We start from the raw sequence: 20,823 nt of genomic DNA on the forward strand, positions 1-20,823 counted from the left end.
GTCATGGAGAACAAACGCCCCGCCCGAGGATCGAACTCACGACCCCGCAATCGGTAGACCAACGCTCCACCTACTGAGCTAATCAGGCGAGCTTAGCTCAAACCTTTGACCCTAAGTTTTGACTGTGACCTTGAACCGACATGGCTGACTTGTAAGTTTTGCACATCGACTTCATGAGATAATCATTAGGTCCAGGTTTGATATTTATTTATTTATTTATTTATTTGGGTTTTACGGCGCACCAACACAGTATAGGTTATATGGCGCCAAACAGGACTACAAATTTTGGTTCCACATCTCATTTACATCGAAATAAAAACATGAGGTATGGAACCAAAATTTGCATACCTGCTGGAATCACAGAGTAATTGCAAAACCAAGTGTTAAGACCCTATTAGTCGCCTCTTACGATCATGCAAGGGTAAGGCAGTGGTTCCAATTCTTTTCATACACAGATCGTCCCAGAACCACATGGGGCCCAGGTTTGATGAAAATCCTTCAAGGGATTTAGGAGATACAGAGCGGCCACAAAATGGAAGGCTCAAACTGTTGACCCTAAGTTTTGACCCTCATCCGGCATAACTGACTCAAGGGTTCCACGGCACATCCTCCTGGTGATCATTTGACCCATGTTTTATAAAATTTGATTCCTTCAAGGGGTTTAGGAGATATAGAGTGGACATGAAATGGAAGGCTAAAACCTTTGACCTTTGAGTTGTGACCTAGACCTTAAGTCGGCATAGCTGACTCAAGAGTTCTGCATAACGTCTTGGATAGGTAATCATCAGGTTTCATATGAATCCTTCAAGGGGATAAGGAGAAACAGAGCGGACACAAAATGGACGGCTCAAAAATTTTACTCTCAGTTGTGACCTTGACCTTGAGCCAGCATGGCTGACTCATAAGCTATTGATGAGGTAATAATTTGACCCAGGTTTGATTAAAATCCTTCAAGGGATTTAGGAGATACAGAGCAAACACAAAATGGAAGGCTCAAACATCTGACCCTGAGTTATGACCTTGACCTTTAACCGAAATGGCTGACTTATGGGTTTTGCACATTGTTTTGATGAGGTGATCATTTGACCAAAGTTTTATAAAATCCCTTCAAGGGGTTTAGAAGATATAGAGCGGAGAGGAAATGGAAGGCTAAAACCTGTGACCTTGACCTTGTGTCGACATAGCTCACTCGTAAGTTCTACACATAGTCTTAATGAGGTAATCATTTGACCTAAGATTGATGAAAATCCTTCGAGGGGTTTAGGAGATACAGATCGGACACAAAATGGAAGGCTTAAAACATTTGACCCTGAGTTATGACCGTGACCCTCTGGACATGACTGACATGAGTTTTGCACATTGTTTTGATGAGATGATCATTTGACCAAAGTTTTATAAAATTCCTTCAAGGGGTTTAGAAGATATAGAGTGGAGAGGAAATAGAAGGCTAAAACCTATGACCTTGAGTTGTGACCTTGACCTTGTGTTGACATAGCTGACTCATGAGTTCTGCACATCGTCTTGATGAAGTGATCATTTGACCCAAGTTTCATGAAAATTTATAAGGGGTTTAGGAGATATGGAGCGGACATGAGGGTTTCTGAAGGAAGGACGGACTGATGGAGACCATTCCTATAACTCCGCCCCCCCACCACCACACACACACACACACACACGCACGCACGTGTGCACATGCACGCACGCACACACACACACACACCACCCTTGGCAGGAGATTAAAAAAGTTACATTTGATATATATTTTGTATTGAAAGAAAAAACCTTTATTTTCGCTGTACATTATTGGCGTAATCATATCAAAGACGGCCTTTTTCGTAGGATTGCTTGAGCTATCTAAAGACATTCGTAAAAATGACATGACCAAAACTAGACACCAAAATATCAAAAGTATCATTAAGTTATAGCTAAACACTATTTTTTTTTACTATAAACATGAAAACTGAATCGGTACGGCTGTTATTTTTTGACTGAATTAAACGTTATTAAAGAATAAACCAGAAATGTATTATATCGGCATATGAATTACAATTGTACATTTTGTTTGTTTGTTTGTTTGTTTGTTTTGGGTTTAACGCCGTTTTTCAACAGTATTTCAGTCATGTAACGGCGGGCAGTTAACCTAACTAGTGTTCCTGGATTCTGTACCAGTACAAACCTGTTCTCCGCAAGTAACTGCCAACTTCCCCACATGAATCAGAGGTGGAGGACTAATGATTTCAGACACAATGTCGTTTATCAAATAGTCAAGGAGAACATACGCCCCACCCGAGGATCGAACTCGCGACCCCGATATCCATATACCAACGCTCTTACCTACTGAGCTAAGCGGGCGGGCTACAATTGTACGTGGGCGGCTCCTTTTGACTGTTCTATTATATCAATGTCTTGATATATTATTTAATATTCTAACTTACGGATAGCAAACTACCTGATTTTGGACCAACCTATTGTAAAAATATGCAAACCATCCAGGAATTGCTGATGTGATTCATGGATCTGCAAGAAGTCCCAATGTGGTTTTCACCAGCATAAATGCACAAAGATCGTTAAATTCTAAAATGGATAAATTGCTGCCACAAGCGATGTAAGCTATTTCCGAAAAAAAGTTATTCTCCATTAACTCCAACCGCTTGAATTTATCGTCTTTTGCTTTTTTCAATGTCTCTTTTCGAGACTTACAAATCTTACACTACTAAAACTTGCGCAAGAATGTCATGCATATTATGAAAGAATGCTAAAAAGGTATTCACACTGCAATAAAGTGGAGTAAAATATAGCATAAGACCATATGTGACTTAACCTGCTAGGCCAACTTTGGATTGTGTACTGATTATTCTTTTTAATGTATTTTAAATTACCTGAGTTTGTAAATACTTTCTCAGATACTCGTTTTCTCCTTGAGCCTGAAATAAGTAATCAAAAATAATCTTCTTAATTCTAAACCAAAAATAATCTTCTTAATTCTAAACTTGCTTTAACAAGCACATACATATAAAAGTTGTTTAATTTTGTTCATTTGTTAAATTATTTGAATGGTTTTAGATAGCAGTGTAACTATGTTTAGAACTGCATCATTTGTTTTCTTTATGTAGACAGCATAAATCTTCATTAATGAGAAAATCTTATTTAAAGATAATATTGATCCAAAAACAAGGTTCTATTATTAGACATATCTCAGGATGGTGGTGAGACATCCTTGGCGAACATGGTAAACCTGTTATTTCCATGTAGTAATTGCTGATTTAAAAACAGTTGTTATTCACCAGTGAACAACAAATGATGTAAGGTGCGATTATTTCATTGGTATTTTATTCAACCTTGTCTCAAATGTCTATGCATGGGTATCAAATTGCCTTTTTCGTTGTTCTTTGGTATATGGGCACACAAGCTGTAATTCTGTCAGCTGCAGTCAAGGTTGCAATTTCTGGCAACATCATTATTTTGTTATCTACATAAGCGTTGAACTCATTTACGGGAAAACATATTGTACTTACTTCCTTACACTTTTCCGAGGTTTCTGGCATTCCTTGGCACTGAAATAGAGATATAGACCCTTATTAACTCTATCTATTGTATCTACATAAAGACTTAATATATGCATTCTTAACATAGGGTTATGCTTTTAAAAGAAAAACAAGAGCTGTCTCCATAGGATGACACATGCCCCCGATGGCACTTTAAATGAATAGTTATGGCCGATGTTCGAGTTTAGGACCTTTGACCTACGGAGCTGGGTCTTGCGCGCGACACGTCGTCTTACTGTGTCACACATTTATGCGTAGTTATTTTAAAATCCATGCATGAATGTCAAAGATATGGACCGGACACGCCCATCAATGCACTATCATGAAAAAAGACCTTTAACATCTAAGTGTGACCTTGACCTTTGAGCTACGGACCTGGGTCTTGCGCATGACACGTCGTCTTACTGTGGTACACATTCATGCCAAGTTATTTGAAAATCCATCCATCGATGACAAAGATATGGACCGAACACGCCCATCAATGCACTATCCCTTAATGTCTAAGTGTGACCTTGACCTTTGAGATACGGACCTGGGTCTTGCGCGCGACACGTCGTCTTACTGTGGTACACATTCATGCCAAGTTATTTGAAAATCCATCCATCAATGACAAAGATATGGACCGGACACGCCCATCAATGCACTATCCCTTAATGTCTAAGTGTGACCTTGACCTTTGAGGTACGGACCTGGGTCTTGCGCGCGACACGTCGTCTTACTGTGGTACACATTCATGCCAAGTTATTTGAAAATCCATCCATCGATGACAAAGATATGGACCGGACACGCCCATCAATGCAATAACCTTTAATGTCTAAGTGTGACCTTCACCTTTGAGCTACGGACCTGGGTCTTGTGCGCGACACGTCGTCTTACTGTGGTACACATTCATGCCAAGTTATTTGAAAATCCATCCATCGATGACAAAGATATGGACCGGACACGAAAAATGCGGACAGACCGACAGACTGACAGACCGACAGACCGATAGACTGACAGACCGACAGATAGACGGTTCAAAAACTATATGCCTCCCTTCGGGGGCATAAAAACAACAACAAAAAAAACAATGACATTCTTAATCTTTATAAATAATTTTCAATGAAGGAAAAATTATTTATGCAGTAATTAACTTTGGTACGAACCTTTCAAAATTCTTATTTTCATGATCAGTTACTAAGGAATATGAATTGTTCTTAAAGTTATTTTTGCATTTGCATCACTACTATTACATCCTGTGAACTACGTACAGTTACCTCACGTTAAAACAAAAGATGATTTATGTGCAATTTAAATGTCAGTGAGTATGTGCCATTTATGCTCAATTTTCAGTGTAAACATTCACTCTTTAATTCTATCTTTAAAGCACTGCAAAAAAATCAAGTTTTTCTAGATATGTGTCCATAGGACACTGGTGCCCCTGCCACATTATATGGTCTTAATATCTCTATGTAAAATATTTTTTAAAATAATATGCCACACAAATTTTTAAGGTATTGGATCCCCGAGAGTAATGTTTAACAAGAGCACCGCCTTGCGGGTGCTGACGCTCATCTGATTTTTTTTGTGTAATAGAAATATTGTCCTACCCTTGATTTTCTAAGTCTAAAAAGGGCCATCATTCTTGCAAAAAGCAGGATAGAGTTATGTTTCTTGATGTACAGTGTCCACTTGTGATGGTGAAAAACTGTTGCAAGTTTTAAAGCAATAGCTTTGATAGTTTATGAGAAAAGTTGACTTAAACATAATACTCAACCAAGAAAATGATTTTTTAAGTCCAAAAGGGGCAATAATTATTGCAAAAAGCAGGATGGAGTTATGTTGCTTGCTTTACAGGGTCAGCTTATGATGGTGAACAAGTGTTGCAAGTTTCAAAGCAATAGCTTTGATAGTTTAAGAGAAAAAGTTGACCTAAACATAAAACTTAACCAAGAAATCTGATATTTTCTAAGTCCAAAAGGGGCCATAAATCTTGCAAAAAGCAGGACGGAGTTATGTTTCTTGCTGTACAGGGTCAACTTATGATGGTGAACAAGTGTTGCAAGTTTTAAAGCAATAGCTTTGATAGTTTAGGATAAAAGCTGACCTAAACATAAAACTTAACCAAGAAAACTGATTTTCTAAGTCCAAAAGGGGCAATAAATCTTGCAAAAAGCAAGATGGAGTTATGTTTCTTGATGTACAGGGTCTGCTTATGATGGTGAACAAGTATTCCAAGTTTCAAAGCAATAGCTTTGATAGTTTAGGAGAAAAGTTGACCTAAACACAAAACTTAACCAAGAAATCTGATATTTTCTAAGTACAAAAGGGGCCATAAATCTTGCAAAAAGCAAGATGGAGTTATGTTTCTTGCTATACAGGGTCAGCTTATGATGGTGAACAAGTATTCCAAGTTTCAAAGCAATAGCTTTGATAGTTTAGGAGAAAAGCTGACCTAAACATAAAACTTAACCAGGCAACGCCGACGCAGACGCCGACGCCGACAACCGCTCAAGACTAGTGATGACAATAACTCATCATTTTTTTTCAAAAAATCAGATGAGCTAAAAATAGAATTTGCTAGGTATATCCTTAAAGTGGACTGTGTTTTGCACTGTGTTGCAATTTTTTAACAACTTTTACCGTGCTGTTCTTTTTATAAATTTTGTATAATTTATAGTATTTTCTCAAGCTCAAGTAAAGACAAATTTCAAAGTGATGACCACATTCCAAAACAGAATCCTGGTAAACAGAATCCTAACTCCAACATTGACAAATTAAGGTCAAGTCTTGTGAGACTGTTTTCAATTTTGCTCACTTCATTCAAAAATAACTTTGGGGCAGATATAAAACCTACCTACATGTTTCCACAATATTTAATCTAAAAAGTAAAGGCAAAATAGAGAACTTTTACCACATGTAACTCAGTATCATAAAATATGTCTAATTCTGCCCCATTCTGTTTCAGAGGGAAATTTACTTTAAAGGTGCAAAATAAAGACAAATGAATAGACATAAATCTTAAAAAAAGACTACACATTTTGAAATATAGTACTAAACATTACGTTAGCCGTGCATTATTCCCTTGAAATCAACACATGTACAGAGAAACAAATGATTGTTTCTGTATTTTCTTAGACTGACATGGGGGGTCATTTTGTCCTACTTTCGTGTTTATCGCTTTTCCGTAATCGGTCGGAAATTCTTCGGGATCACGTGATTTTAAAATTGTTTCAAACGAATATCCATTTAAGACGCGCAACAAAATAACTGTATTTCCATGATGGTAATTATGCACGACTTGCACGAAAAATATGAGATGTACAAAATTTAAATTTAAAATTGACAGTGACATATATTAGGCCAAGACAATGTGTTTAATGTCTAAAATCTTATTAAATTAATGTAGCCAAGTGTACATAAATACGTGTATTTAGGTAAATTTCAATCATACTTTGTTTCAGCAGTGTAAGACAGTTACTCATTTATATTCTTAAAATTATACTGAAAAGAGATTAACTGAAAAAGTTGTAAAAACACTTTTATTCGGGAAGGGCCTGAATTGTCCTTATGAAAACTTGTAGTATAGCTGTATATTACCTGTATTATAAGAATGATTTTCACGAAGTTTTTGTGAGTTACAAAATTGTGAATTACATGTGCTAAGTTTGTAAAAATCACGTTATCGTTTGGGCATATGATATATCTTGCATCTATTTATAAATTATAGCCTCGTTTCGGAGGATTCTTCCGAAAAAGTCCAAAGATGCTCGACGGGTTCGTAAGCAGTCGGAAAGCATACTTTCGGTTTGACATAGGCAACATTTTTTGTTTATTTGTTAGTTATTCTTGAACATATTCATGACTATTTGGTCAGAACCGATGCAGTGGGCCATATTTTCAGTAAATAGGAAGTCTCAGCTACAAACTCTGGTTTTCATATAATACTCGTTCGGGTTTTAGTAATGGACCTTTAAACAGCTAGAAATTAAATAAAATTTTTCCATTTTTGAACAATAAATCAATAATAAGTCTTAAACAAGAGGGCCATGATGGCCCTATATCGCTCACCTGAGTAGAGTTGTTTGCTTGAAAAATTTCTTAGCTACAGCTTTAAAAAACAAGAAAATTAGGAGAGTGGGTCAAGTTAAAGATAATGCAAGATTACTTTTGAAATCTGTAAAAAAATATTACAGGTGGTCCAAATCCTTTTGCTGTAGCATAGAAAACAAGGAAGTAGGTCAGTAGGTCACATTGATGGTCAATGAAAGTCTGTTCAAAGATCGGTGTGCAAAACTGTACATGCCATCCAAATTTCAAGGCTGTATCTTAAATAACAAGAAAGTAGGTCAGTAGGTCACAATCATGGTCACTGAAAGTCAGTTTTAAGATCGGTGTGCAAAACTGTACATGTCATCCAAATTTCAAGGCTGTATCTTAAAAAACAAAAAGGTTGGTCAGTAGGTCAAGGTCCCTAATTATTTGAGGTCATAAGGTAATTATAATTAAACAGTCTAGGAAATATGATCAGATAATTTTTTAAATATTTTTTCCTATGTAACTCATAAAACTATGTGACCCTCGGGGTGGGCATTATTTGAACAATCTGGTTAAGAGAGCCACTAGGCAATGCTACATACTGAATATCAAAAGCCTAGGCCTTGAACTTTCAGTCAAGAAGATTTTTTTATTTTTTTCCTATGTAAGTCTATGTAAAACTTGGGACCTCCAGGGCAGGGCCTCTTTTTACCCCAAAGTCATAATTTGATCAATCTTAGTAAGGGACCACTAGGCAATGCAATATACCAACAAGAGGGCCATGAAGGCCCTGTATCGCTCACCTGACCTATTGACCTAAAGATCATCAAGATTAACATTCTGACCAAGTTCATTAAGATATGGTCATAAATGTGGCCCCTAAAGTGTTAACTAGCTATTCCTTTGATTTGACTCCGTGACCTAGTTTTTGACCCGACATGACCCAGATTCGAACTCGAGCTAAAGATCATCAAGATTAACATTCTTACCAAGTTTCATGAAGATACAGTCATAAATGTGGCCTCTAGAGTGTTAAGCTTTTCCTTTGATTTGACCTAGTGACCTAGTTTTTGACCCCACCTGACCAAGATTTAAACTTGACCTAAAGATCATCAAGATTAACAATCTGACCAAGATTCTTTAAGATACGGTCATAAATATGGCCTCTAGAGTGTTAACAAGCTTTTCCTTTGATTTGACCTGGTGACCTAGTTTTTGATCCGACTAAACCAGATTTGAACCTGAGCTATAGATCATCAAGATTAACATTTCGGCCAAGTTTCATTAAGATATGGTCATAAATGTGGCCTCTACAGTGTAAACTAGCTTTTCCTTTGATCTGACCTGGTGACCTAGTTTTTGATCCCACATGACCCAGATTCAAATTAGACCTTGAGATCATCAAAATTAACATTCTGCCCAAGTTTAAGGAAGATACATCATAAATGTGGCCTCTACAGTGTTAACAAGATTTTCCTTTGATTTGACCTGGTGACCTAGTTTTTGACCCCAGATGACCCAATATCAAACTTGTCCAAGACTTTATTGAGGGTAACATTCTGACCAAGTTTCATTAAGTTTAGGCCCAAATTGTGACCTCTAGAGTGTTAACAAGCTTTTTCTTGGATTTGACCTGGTGACCTAGTTTATGACCCAAGATGACCCAATATCGAACTCGTCCAAGATTTTATTGAGAGTAACATTATGACAAGCTTTTCCATTGATTTGACCTGGTGACCTAGTTTCTGGCCCAAGATGACCCAATATCGAACTCATCCAAGATTTAATCGAGGGTATTTATTTATTTATTTGGGTTTTACAGCGCACCAACACAGTATAGGTTATATGGCGCCAAACAGGACTACAAATTTTGGTTTCACATCTCATTTACATCGAAATAAAAACATGAGGTATGGAATCAAAATTAATCGAGGGTAACATTCTGACCAAGTTTCATTAAGATTGGCTCAAATTTGTGACCTCTAGAGTGTTAACAGTCAAATTATTGACGCTGACGATGATGGACAACTGACGACTGACACCGGGCGATCACAAAAGCTCACCATTGAGCACTTCGTGCTCAGGTGAGCTAAAAAATCCTATATAAGTCTATGTAAAACGTGGGACCCCCAGGGTGGGGCCTCTTTTCACCCCAGGGGCATAATTTGTACAACCTTGGTAGAGAACCACAAGGCAATGCTACATACCAAACATCAAAGGCCTAGGTCTTGTGGTTTCAGACAAGAAGATTTTTTTTTTTTTCCTATTTAAATCTATGTAAAACTTGAGACCCCCCGGGCGGGGCCTCTTTTCACCCCAGGGGCATACTTTGAACAATCTTGGTAGGGAACTAAAAGGCAATGCTACATACCAAAAATCAAAGGCCTAGGTCTTTTGGTTTCAGACAAGAAGATGTTTTTAAGTTTTTTCCTATTTAAGTCTATGTAAAACTTGGTACCCCCGGGACGGGGCCTCTTTTCACCCTAGGGGCATTATTTGAACACACTTTATAGAGGACCATTAGATGATGTCACATGCCAAATATTGAGGCTCTATGCCTTGTGGTTTTTGAAAGAAGATTTTCAAAGTTTTTTCTATATAAGTCTATGTAAACCATGTGACCCCCATGGTGGGGCCATATTTGACCCTAGGGGAATAATTTGAAAAACTTTGGTAGAGGACCACTAGATGATGCTACATACCAAATATAAAAGCTCTTTGACCTGTGGTTTTGGACAAGAAGATTTTGAAAGGTTTTCCTTTCGGTTGCCATGGAAACCAGAGTTCTATAATGATGTAATTGAAATTTTTGAAAAGTTTTTGAAGAAGACCGTCCAAGGAACATCCCTGTGAAGTTTCATGACTTAGGTCAAATATGTTTAAAATATGTGCGCCACAAATTTTTATGCCTTTATACCTTTTAACACATAATTTTGACAAAACCTCGGGCCATAACTCTGTCCTAGCTGAGTAAAATATCAAACAAATTTTATAGCTCCACATGCTAAATAGTATTCCCGTAATGTTTCATAATCTCAGGTCAAATACTTGACATACATACTTTGAAGTCCTTTATATGCATATTTTTGAGGTTATTAATAAAACCCGGCCCGGCCCAAACCACGGAAATAACCGATTCCATCGTACTGAAACCACCGGAAACTTACGGACGGAAGGCTAATATAATTACGAAATGATCGTGTCAATATCAACTTACATTCTGTCACATATATATTTAGAAGTATATTTAGAAGTCACATTCTCATGTAGACCAATAGTCAATATTTCTAATTTAACTGGCACTTATCAAGATCACCAGTTTCACCTGGACTGCTTTTATTTATATTTTCCTTTCTCCCCTCGCCAGTTTCTGAAGGGGGTGGGGGTTATCGTCTGTAAACAACGTTCCATTTTTAGCTTGACTTTTCAAAGAAAAAGTAGTAAGAGCTATTGCACTTGCCCCGGTGTTGCCATTGGTTAAAGTTTTTGATTAAGTCAAATATCTCTGTTACTATCAAAGATATTGACTTGAAACTTAAAATAGTTATTTACTATCAAAGTCTACACCAGGAGAAACAATTCCCATAACTCTGGTTTGAATTTTGACAGAGTTATGCCCTTTTTTAACTTAGAATTTTTGGTTAAAGTTTTTGATTAAGTCAATATCTCTGATACTATCAAAGCTATTAACTTGAAACTTAAAATAGTTATTAACTATCAAAGTCTACACCAGAAAAAACAATCCCCATAACTCTGATTTGAATTTTGACAGAGTTATGCACCTATTAACTTAGAATTTTTGGTTAATGTTTTTGATATAGTCAAATATCTCTGTTACTATCAAAGCTACTGACTTGAAACTTAAAAGAGTTATCTATTATCAAAGGTTGCACCAGGAGAAACAATTCCCATAACTCTGATTTGAATTTTGATGGAGTTATGCCCCTTTTTGACTTATATTTTTTTTTGTTAAAGTTTCTGATAAAGTCAAATATCTCTGTTACTATCAAAGCTATTGACTTGAAACTTAAAATAGTTATTAACTATCAAAGTGTGCTCTTGGAGAAACAATCCCCATAACTTTGTTTGAATGTTTTCAGAGTTATGCCCCTTTTTAACTTAGAATGTTTGTTTAAAGTTTTATGAAGTTTTTACTGGAAAAGCTCTAATTTTGAGTCCAGCACTGAGAAAAGTCGGACGCGCTGTCTTACAGACAGCTCTTGTTAAATTAATATTTAGATAAAAAGAAAACAAATTAAGGTATTAGATACCTCTTAGAAATGTTTAAAAAATGGCATTCACTTGGTATATTCTCCAAGCTGACCTTGTTTTGCACTGTGTTGCATTTTTTTTTAACAACTTTTACCATGCCGTTTTTTTAATGTATTTTTGTATAGTTTATGATATTTACTCAAGCTCAAGTAGAGTCAAATTTTAAAGTGATGGCCATTGTCCAAAATTATTGCAGAGAATTCATTATCCCATTATTTTTAATGAAAAAAAAAGAACAGTAAAATATTGGTAAACAATAATAAAACACAAAATAAAACTGTCAGGATAATTTTTTCTAGGATGCCTCAAATAAAAGGATTTAATGAGACAGAATTCTAATTCCAACATGGAAAAATTAAGGTCAAGTCCTGTGGGACTGTTTAAAATTGTGTCACATCATTCAAAAATAAGCTAAATTGGGACAAAGTAAAACCTACCTACATTTCTTCCACAAAATATAATCTAAAGAGTTACCGCATGTAACTCAATCACATCAGTAGGTGTGAAAGGGGTTCATAACAATGTAACATTAATTAGCTTGTCAAGTTCTGTTGAAAGTATGCTGCCGTCTGCCCGGTACATAAAATGACATGTCAATTGTCGAGCTACATTGAGTCTAATTCAAACATCTAAAATATTTCGTTATTATAGGTCTTTGCTTATGTCAAGTGCAATACCTCATTGAACATACGTTTCATCAATATTAAATACTTTTCTTGTAGTTCTGTAATAATGAAGTAAAATACACATTTGCATTGATTAAGATGACGGTATAACCATTCGTAATTATATTAGCCTTCCGTCCGTAAGTTTCCGGTGGTTTCTGTACAATCGGAATCGGCTATTTCCGGTGTTTGTGCCGGGCCGGGTTTTATTAATAACCTATTTTTGACTACGTCAAGAGCCATACAGAATCCAAATTAAAACACAAGGTACACAACTTCACATGCTGAATAAAAAATTTATGAGGTTAGATGGAGTATGTCAAAACATTTCTGAGATATACACAACACAAATTCAGATAGACAGACAGATGGATGAATAAATGCAAAAGGTCTAAGTGCCCCCTCCCCGCAAAAAAGAGAAAACAATGTTGGTGATGGGGCACAAAAATAAAAATTCCTCATCCGAGATTAAACCACAAACAAACAAATAAAATCTGGAAAGTAGATCCTTCGGAAGCACCAAGAACAAGGCAAACAGTTGAAATTGCAGACTCGGTTTGATTGAGTCTGTTCATGAGCAGTAATGGAAAATGCAACACTGCTCATGCCCCCTAGCACCGGCTTAAGCAGTATTCAATCTTCAAATCTAAATGAGTTGAAATCAATTATCCTGGAGGACCAGAAATTATAGAAAATATAAAATATAAAGCACTACAAAGACGTTTTGTATTATGCTTGAATGTTCGGACACTGTTAAAAAATTGTCAGCAAAAACAACAATTTTACGGTTCAATTTTCAGACTGTTTTCTGTCAAAATTAAAAGTGATTCAAATATGCTAAATATACACTATAACTTGTCATACACGTTATATTTTTCTAAACTTTAAGGTACCATTAATATTCATTTGAGCATGTGTTTACACAGACACAATATGTTTGTTATGTTTTCTACATTTGATTATATATGTAAGAAAATACTCAAGTAAGAGAATTATAAGCAAACTAAGTTTAATCATGTCAGTTCAATAGAGGTAATAATATGCGCAGCACTCCTTATGATCCCCAGCACAGGCTTTAGCAGAATAAATGGTCTTAAAGTATAAAGAACTAAAATGGTAACACTACCATAGGTCCTTGGATATATGGCGGTTTTATACATATGAAGACTGATGCTGTTAAGGCTTTTATGCATAAAAACTTGATCTGGGCATGTAATAACAAAGGGAAATTTCTGTCTGCATAAACAGGGCAATTCTCAGCTGTTAATACAACAGGGTTAATAAAATAGTTTTTAATCTGGGACTTGTATTTGGCTCGAGTGGATTGGCTAGATTGGATCTCCCTGAGGCGCACAAGCACCCATTGTGATCTGACCTTGCAAAATCCACGAATGCCAAATACAAATTTCCAAATCTAGCTGCTGTTATAGTGACCCTTTTAATATATACATCCCCTTTTGATTTGTTGTTTTGTTATCGAACCGAGGGAAGTTTTTGTGTGCCTCCCCGCAAAAAAGGAGAAACTGTGCAGTAATTGTAAATTAATTTAATTATTTCTACAGGATTTTATCCCATTTAATTATAAATAATTTGTGTAATTTTCACATGATCCTTCAATGACCTAAGACAAACAGTTTTGACTATTGACCAATAAGCAATTTTAAAGGTGTAAATGTTCATAAATAACCAGGCACATTTCTGTTAATTTTCTAACAAACTTGGAAAAAATAGTTTAAGTAGTGACAAACAGGCCATTCAAAATATGTAAATAAGTGCTCATAAACTCTGGCATATAATTATATTTGTATATACTATTGCATTTTGTTATAGACCAGAAATTATAAAGTTTAGAGTCTAATAAAATATTCTTCTTCTTCTTTCACATGAACCTTCAATGGCCTCCGTGGCCAAGTGGTTTTGGTTGCCGACTTCAAATCACTTGCCCCTCATCAGTGTGGGTTCGAGCCTCAATCAGGGCGTTGAATTCTTCATGTGAGGAAGCCAGCTGGATGGCTTACGGAAGGTTTGTGGTTCTACCCAGGTGCTCACTCGTGACAAAATAATGCATAGAAGGGTACCTGGGGTCTTCCTCCACCATCAAAGATGGAAAGCCTCTATAATTATGACCTATAATCATGTCGGTGCTATGTTAAACACAACAAAATAAATTCAATAACCTCAGGACTATTGGTTTTGACTACTGACAGTTAAGCCATCAATTTAAATATAACAAGGCAGTCTGAAAGATATCTATATATCCTCCCCCATTGTTCTGGATAGTGAAAGGGTTTATGGTATTGGGTGGAACCATTAAAGAATCGAGTTGAGACCTTGACCTTATGCTGGCAGGGGTGAATTTTAAATTTTGCACATCTTGATAAGGGGAATATTACAGCCAGGTCATATTAAAATCCTTCAAGGGTTGACATAAAATGGAAGGCTCAAACCTTTGACCTTGAGTTGTGACCTTGACCTTGAGTCAACATGGCTGACTGATGAGTTCTGAGTTCTGAATATCGTATTGATGTGGTAAATAACTGACCCAAGTTTCTTGAAAATCCTTCAAGGGGTTAGGAGATACAGAGCGGACACAACATGTAAGGCTCAAACATTTGACCCTGAGTTGTGACCTTGACCTTAATCCGACATGGCTGACTCATAAGTTCTACACATCGTCTTGATGAGGTGATCATTTAACCCAAATTTCATGATTATCCTCCAAGGGGTTTAGGAGATACAGAGCAAACACAAAATGGAAGGCTAAAACCTTTTGACCTTGAGTTGTGACTTTGACCTTGAGCCGACATGGCTGACTCATGGGTTCTACACATCGTCTTGATGAGGTAATTACTTGTTTCATGAAAATCCTTTAAGGGGTTTAGGAGATACAGAGTGGACACGAAACGCTACGGACGGACAGACAGAAGGACGGACGGATGGAGACCATTCCTATACAAGTGATGGGGGATTAATTAACTTTCAGAAACCGTTGGGACATTATCTCAGTACCTCAGTCAGATAGTTTTGATGATGACCTGCAAGTCATTAAGTTATTCTAAATAAATGTATGCTCACAAAACACTCTGACTACACTTCACTTGATCTTCCACAAGCTCAGGTAAATAGTTCTGACTAGTAACTAATAAATTGTGCAACAAATGTAAATAAATAACAGAAACAGTCAGGCAATATTTCACTCGAGCCTTTGATAAATTCTAGAAAATAAAGTTTATTTACGACTGCAAGGCCATTCAAGAATTTAAATGAATGTAAATAAATATTCGGGCAATAGTTTTCTGAATTCTACCACAACCTCACATAACAAATTTTAATACTGAGCGGTAATTCATTCAATATGCAAAAGTACATGTTCATAAACTATTCAGGTGATAGTTTATAGGAATCTTCCATGACCACAGATGGACCATTTTCACTACTGAGAAGAACAGTCACTCAATTTGTAACAAGAGCGCCGCCAAGTGGTGCAATATATGCCCGAAGGGTTACATCAGAGGATGGGAGCAAAATTTAAAGAACTTGACTGTTGAAGCCCAAAGGACAGGAACAACAAAAAAGAAGAAATTCCAAAAAATTCCACATAAAAAATTCTTACCAGGTAAAGTTATGTCAAAATACATCTAAAAATTGGATTTACCATCCATGTTGTACCACAGAAAAGTGGTCTCGGTTTTCCCCAATAATAAAAAAGTTTCAAAATAAGCTATTTATAGTAACAAAAAAGGGAAGTAATTAAAAAAAATTATTGTAAGAGAACAAAAAAGGGATCTGCCAAATAAAAACAAGAGCACTGCAATGCAGAGCAATATACACAAAGCAAAGTCATATATGACCTTTGACCCCTAAGTGTGACCTTGACCTTAAAGCAAGTCATCCAAAACATGCGCTCTGCACGTCACCTCAGTGTGGTAAACATTTGTGCCAAGTTTCTTTGAAATCATTCAAGCAGTTCAAGAGTTAGAGCGGACACAAAACACACTCATATGACCTTTCACTCCTAAGTGAGACCTTGACCTTGAAGCTAGTTATCCGAAACAAGCGCTCTGCATGTCGTCTCAGTCTGGTGAACATTTATGCTAAGTTTCTTTGAAATCCTTCAAGCAGTTCAAGAGTTACAGAGCGGACACAAAACACACTCATATGACCCTTGACCCCTAAGTGTGACCTTGACATTGAAATGACACATCTAAAACATGCGTTCTGCACGTTGTCTTGGTGTAGTGAACATTTGTGTCACGTTTCTTTGAAATCCTTCAAGGGGTTCAAGGGTTACAGATCGGACACGAAATTGCTAACGGACAGACGGACGGGCGGACACCGGGACCATAACATAATACGTCCCTTCGGCATATAAAAATTAATGTTTGTACACCATTAGGTGACAGTTTACTGGAACCTCCAACAACCTCAGACAGGCAGATTTTACTTCTAAGCGGTAAGTCATTCAATATGTAAAACAAGAGCTGTCTCCATAGGATGACACATGCCCCCGATGGCACTTTGAATAAATAGTTATGGCCGATGTTAAGAGTTTAGGACCTTTGACCTACGGAGCTGGGTCTTGCGCACGACACGTCGTCTTACTGTGTCACACATTCATGCGTAGTTATTTTAAAATCCATGCATGAATGACAAAGATATGGACCGGACACGCCCATCAATGCACTATCATGAAAAATGACCTTTAACATCTAAGTGTGACGGACACACCCATCAATGCACTATCCTTTAACGTCTAAGTGTGACCTTGACCTTTGAGCTACGGACCTGGGTCTTGCGCGCGACAAGTCGTCTTACTGTGGTACACACTCATACCAAGTTATTTGAAAATCCATCCACGGATGACAAAGATATGGACCGGACACGCCCATCAATGCACTATCCTTTAAAGTCAAAGTGTGACCTTGACCTTTGAGCAACGGACCTGGGTCTTGCGCGCGACATGTTGTCTTACTGTGGTACACATTCATGCCAAGTTATTTGAAAATCCATCCATCGATGACAAAGATATGGACCGGACACGCCCATCAATGCACTATCCTTTAATGTCTAAGTGTGACCTTGACCTTTGAGCTACGGACCTGGGTCTTGCGTGCGTCAGGTCGTCTTACTGTGGTACACACTCATGCCAAGTTAATAGAAAATCCATCCATCGATGACAAAGATATGGACCGGACACGAAAATTGCGGAAGACTGACAGACCGACAGACTGACAGACCGACAGACGGTTCAAAAACTATATGCCTCCCTTCGGAGGCATAAAAACCATGTTCATAAACCGTTCAGGCAATAGTTTACTGAACCTTCAACAACCTATGACAGGCAGATTTTACTTCTAAGCGGTAAGTCATTCAATATGTAACAAGAGCTGTCGGAGGACAGCAATGCTCGACTATTCAACAGCCTTGTCGAAAAAGGGGCATAATATAGTAAACAAGAGTGCCAGAATGTTGCAATATACGCCCGTCACAGCAAATTTCTTTACACTAGCACCTGGATTTGCAAATGGAATTTTAATTTTCTAGTTGTTTACAATGTTTTTTCTTTAGAAATTATTGTAATTCTTTTATTTTACTAAGTCCACAAAAACAAGAGCTGTCTCCATAGGATTACACATGCCCCCGATGGCACTTTGAATGAATAGTTATGGCCGATGTTAGAGTTTAGGACCTTTGACCTACAGAGCTGGGTCTTGCGCACGACACGTCGTCTTACTGTGTCACATATTCATGCGTAGTTATTTTAAAATCCATGCATGAATGACAATGATATGGACCGGACACGTCCATCAATGCACTATCATGAAAAATGACCTTTAATGTCTAAGTGTGACCTTGACCTTTGAGCTACGAACCTGGGTCTTGCATGCCACACGTCGTCCTACTGTGGTACACATTCATGCCAAGTTATTTGAAAATCCATCCATCGATGACAAAGATATGGACCGGACACGCCCATCAATGCACTATCCTTTATTGTCTAAGTGTGACCTTGACCTTTGAGCTACGGACCTGGGTCTTGCGCGCGACAAGTCGTCTTACTGTGGTACACATTCATGCCAAGTTATTTGAAAATCCATAAATCGATGACAAAGATATGGTCCGGACACGCCCATCAATGCACTAATCTTTAACGTCTAAGTGTGACCTTGACCTTTGAGCTACGGACCTGGGTCTTGCGCGCAACACATCGTCTTACTGTGGTACACATTCATGCCAAGTTATTTGAAAATCCATCCATCGATGAAAAAGATATGGACCGGACACGCCCATCAATGCACTATTCTTTAATGTCTAAGTGTGACCTTGACCTTTGAGCTACGGACCTGGGTCTTGCGCGCCACACGTCGTCTTACTGTGGTACACATTCATGCCAAGTTATTTAAAATCCATCCATCGATGACAAAGATATGGACCGGACACGATAATTGCGGACAGACTGACAGACCGACAGACTGACAGACCGACGGACCGACAGACGGTTCAAAAAATATGCCTCCCTTCGGGGGCATAAAAATCCTTTCCAGGTAGAGATACCTTAAAATACACCCAAAATTTGAAAGTAACATCAATGTTGTACCACAGAAAAGTGGTCTTGGTTTTTCAGTAGGGTCAATTATAAAAAAGTTACAATGTAAGTTATTTATAGACACAACTAAGGGAAGTTAATCTTTAAAGAGAGAGAGAGAAAAAAAAAAAAAAAAAAAAATTACAAGTCCATACAAAAATCCTTACCAGGTAGAGATAGCTCAAAATACACCTCAGAATTGGACGTAACATGCATGTTGTACTACAGAAAAGTGGTCTCGATTTTCCCCTACGACTTGTAATGAAAAAGTTACAATATAAGCTATTTATAGTAACAGCAAAGGGAAGTAATTCAAAAGAAGGGACCAGTGCATGACACTCCACCTCATGATGGTGTACAATTGTGCCAAGTTACATCAAAATCCCTCCATGCATGAAGAAGAAATGCTCCGGACAAAGTTTTCATTCTTGTATCCTTGACCTCTAAGTGTGACCTTGACCTTACCCCTAGGGACCTGGTTCTTGCGCATGACACTCCGTCTCATGATGGTGAACAATTTTGCCAAGCAACATCAAAGTCCTTTCATGCATGAAGAAGATATGCTCTGGACAAAGTTTTCATTCTTGTATCCTTTGACCTCTAAGTGTGACCTTGACCTTAGACCTAGGGACCTGGTTCTTGCGCATGACACTCCCTCTCATTATGGTGAACAACTGTGCCAAGCTACATCAAAATCATTCCATGCATGAAGAAGATATGCTCCGGACAAAGTCATTCTTGAATTTTTCATTCTTGTATCCTTTGACCTCTAAGTGTGACCTTGACCTTAGACCTAGGGACCTGGTTTTTGCGCATGACACTCCGTCTCATGATGATGAACAATTGTGCCAACTTTCATCAAAATCCCTCCATGCATGAAGAAGATATGCTCCGGACAAAGTCATTCTTGAATTTGACCTTTGACCTCTAAGTGTGACCTTGACCTTAGACCTAGGGACCTGGTTCTTGCGCATGACACTCCGTCTCATGATGGTGAACAACTGTGCCAAGTTTCATCAAAATCCCTCCATGCATGTAGAAGATATGCTCCGGACAAGGTCTATGGATGCCGCCCACCCGCCCGCCCGCCCGCCAGGGGCGTTCCCATAATACGTCCCGTTTTTCAAACGGGCGTATAAAAAGCAAAATAGTAGGGATGGGAACGAATACTGAAATCAATATTCGAATATTCGGTTTGCCATATTCGAATATATTCGAATATTCGGTTTGTTTTAATGGAAGCTTTAACCCAGCAAACACACAACGTTAAGACAACGTTGTGTTTTAGTTGTATGTTAGTTGTGTTATTTTACAACGTTGTGACAACGTTGTAACAACGTTGAGAACTATTCAAAGTAGTGATTTGAAATGTATAGGAGAAAGCCCTATGCAAGCAATGTGTGAATATACTGAAAAGACCCTATAAAAAGACACACTGAGTTTTTATCTGAATCTTGTAAAATCTACAACGTTAGTACAACGTTGTGCAAACGTTGGGCTACAACGTTGTGTACGTAACAGTGCTGTAACGTTGTCTCAACGTTGTTAAGTAACGTTGTCACAACGTTTTACTCAAGTTTGAATCACAACGTTGTTAAGATAACGTTATATTAACGTTTTTACAATGTTGCCAATTTTCAGTGAAAGAGTAGTTATGAAAGTATATTCAAAACTGACAGTTGCCTAGAAAAGCCTGCCTACTAGTGGAGCTACCGAGGTCGCCTGCTCAGCAGCTGTC

The 20,823-nt window shown here is 37.6% G+C and overlaps 1 protein-coding gene across 2 annotated transcripts in view; it reads right to left on the bottom strand.

The window, feature by feature from the left end:
* Nucleotides 1-20,823, bottom strand: part of LOC123564425 (uncharacterized) — a 93,941-nt gene that overhangs the window by 39,726 nt on the left and 33,392 nt on the right. For both annotated transcript variants that reach the window (XM_053537054.1, XM_045358001.2), the window contains 2 exons: nt 3,516-3,554; nt 2,880-2,924 (listed from right to left, as the gene is read on the bottom strand). In XM_053537054.1, coding sequence (XP_053393029.1) covers nt 2,880-2,924; nt 3,516-3,545 — 75 coding nt within the window. In that variant the 5' untranslated portion in view covers nt 3,546-3,554. The remainder of the gene's footprint in view (nt 1-2,879; nt 2,925-3,515; nt 3,555-20,823) is intronic.

This window comes from Mercenaria mercenaria, chromosome 2, assembly GCF_021730395.1.
Source record: "Mercenaria mercenaria strain notata chromosome 2, MADL_Memer_1, whole genome shotgun sequence".
Classification (NCBI taxonomy): Eukaryota; Metazoa; Mollusca; class Bivalvia; order Venerida; family Veneridae; genus Mercenaria; species Mercenaria mercenaria.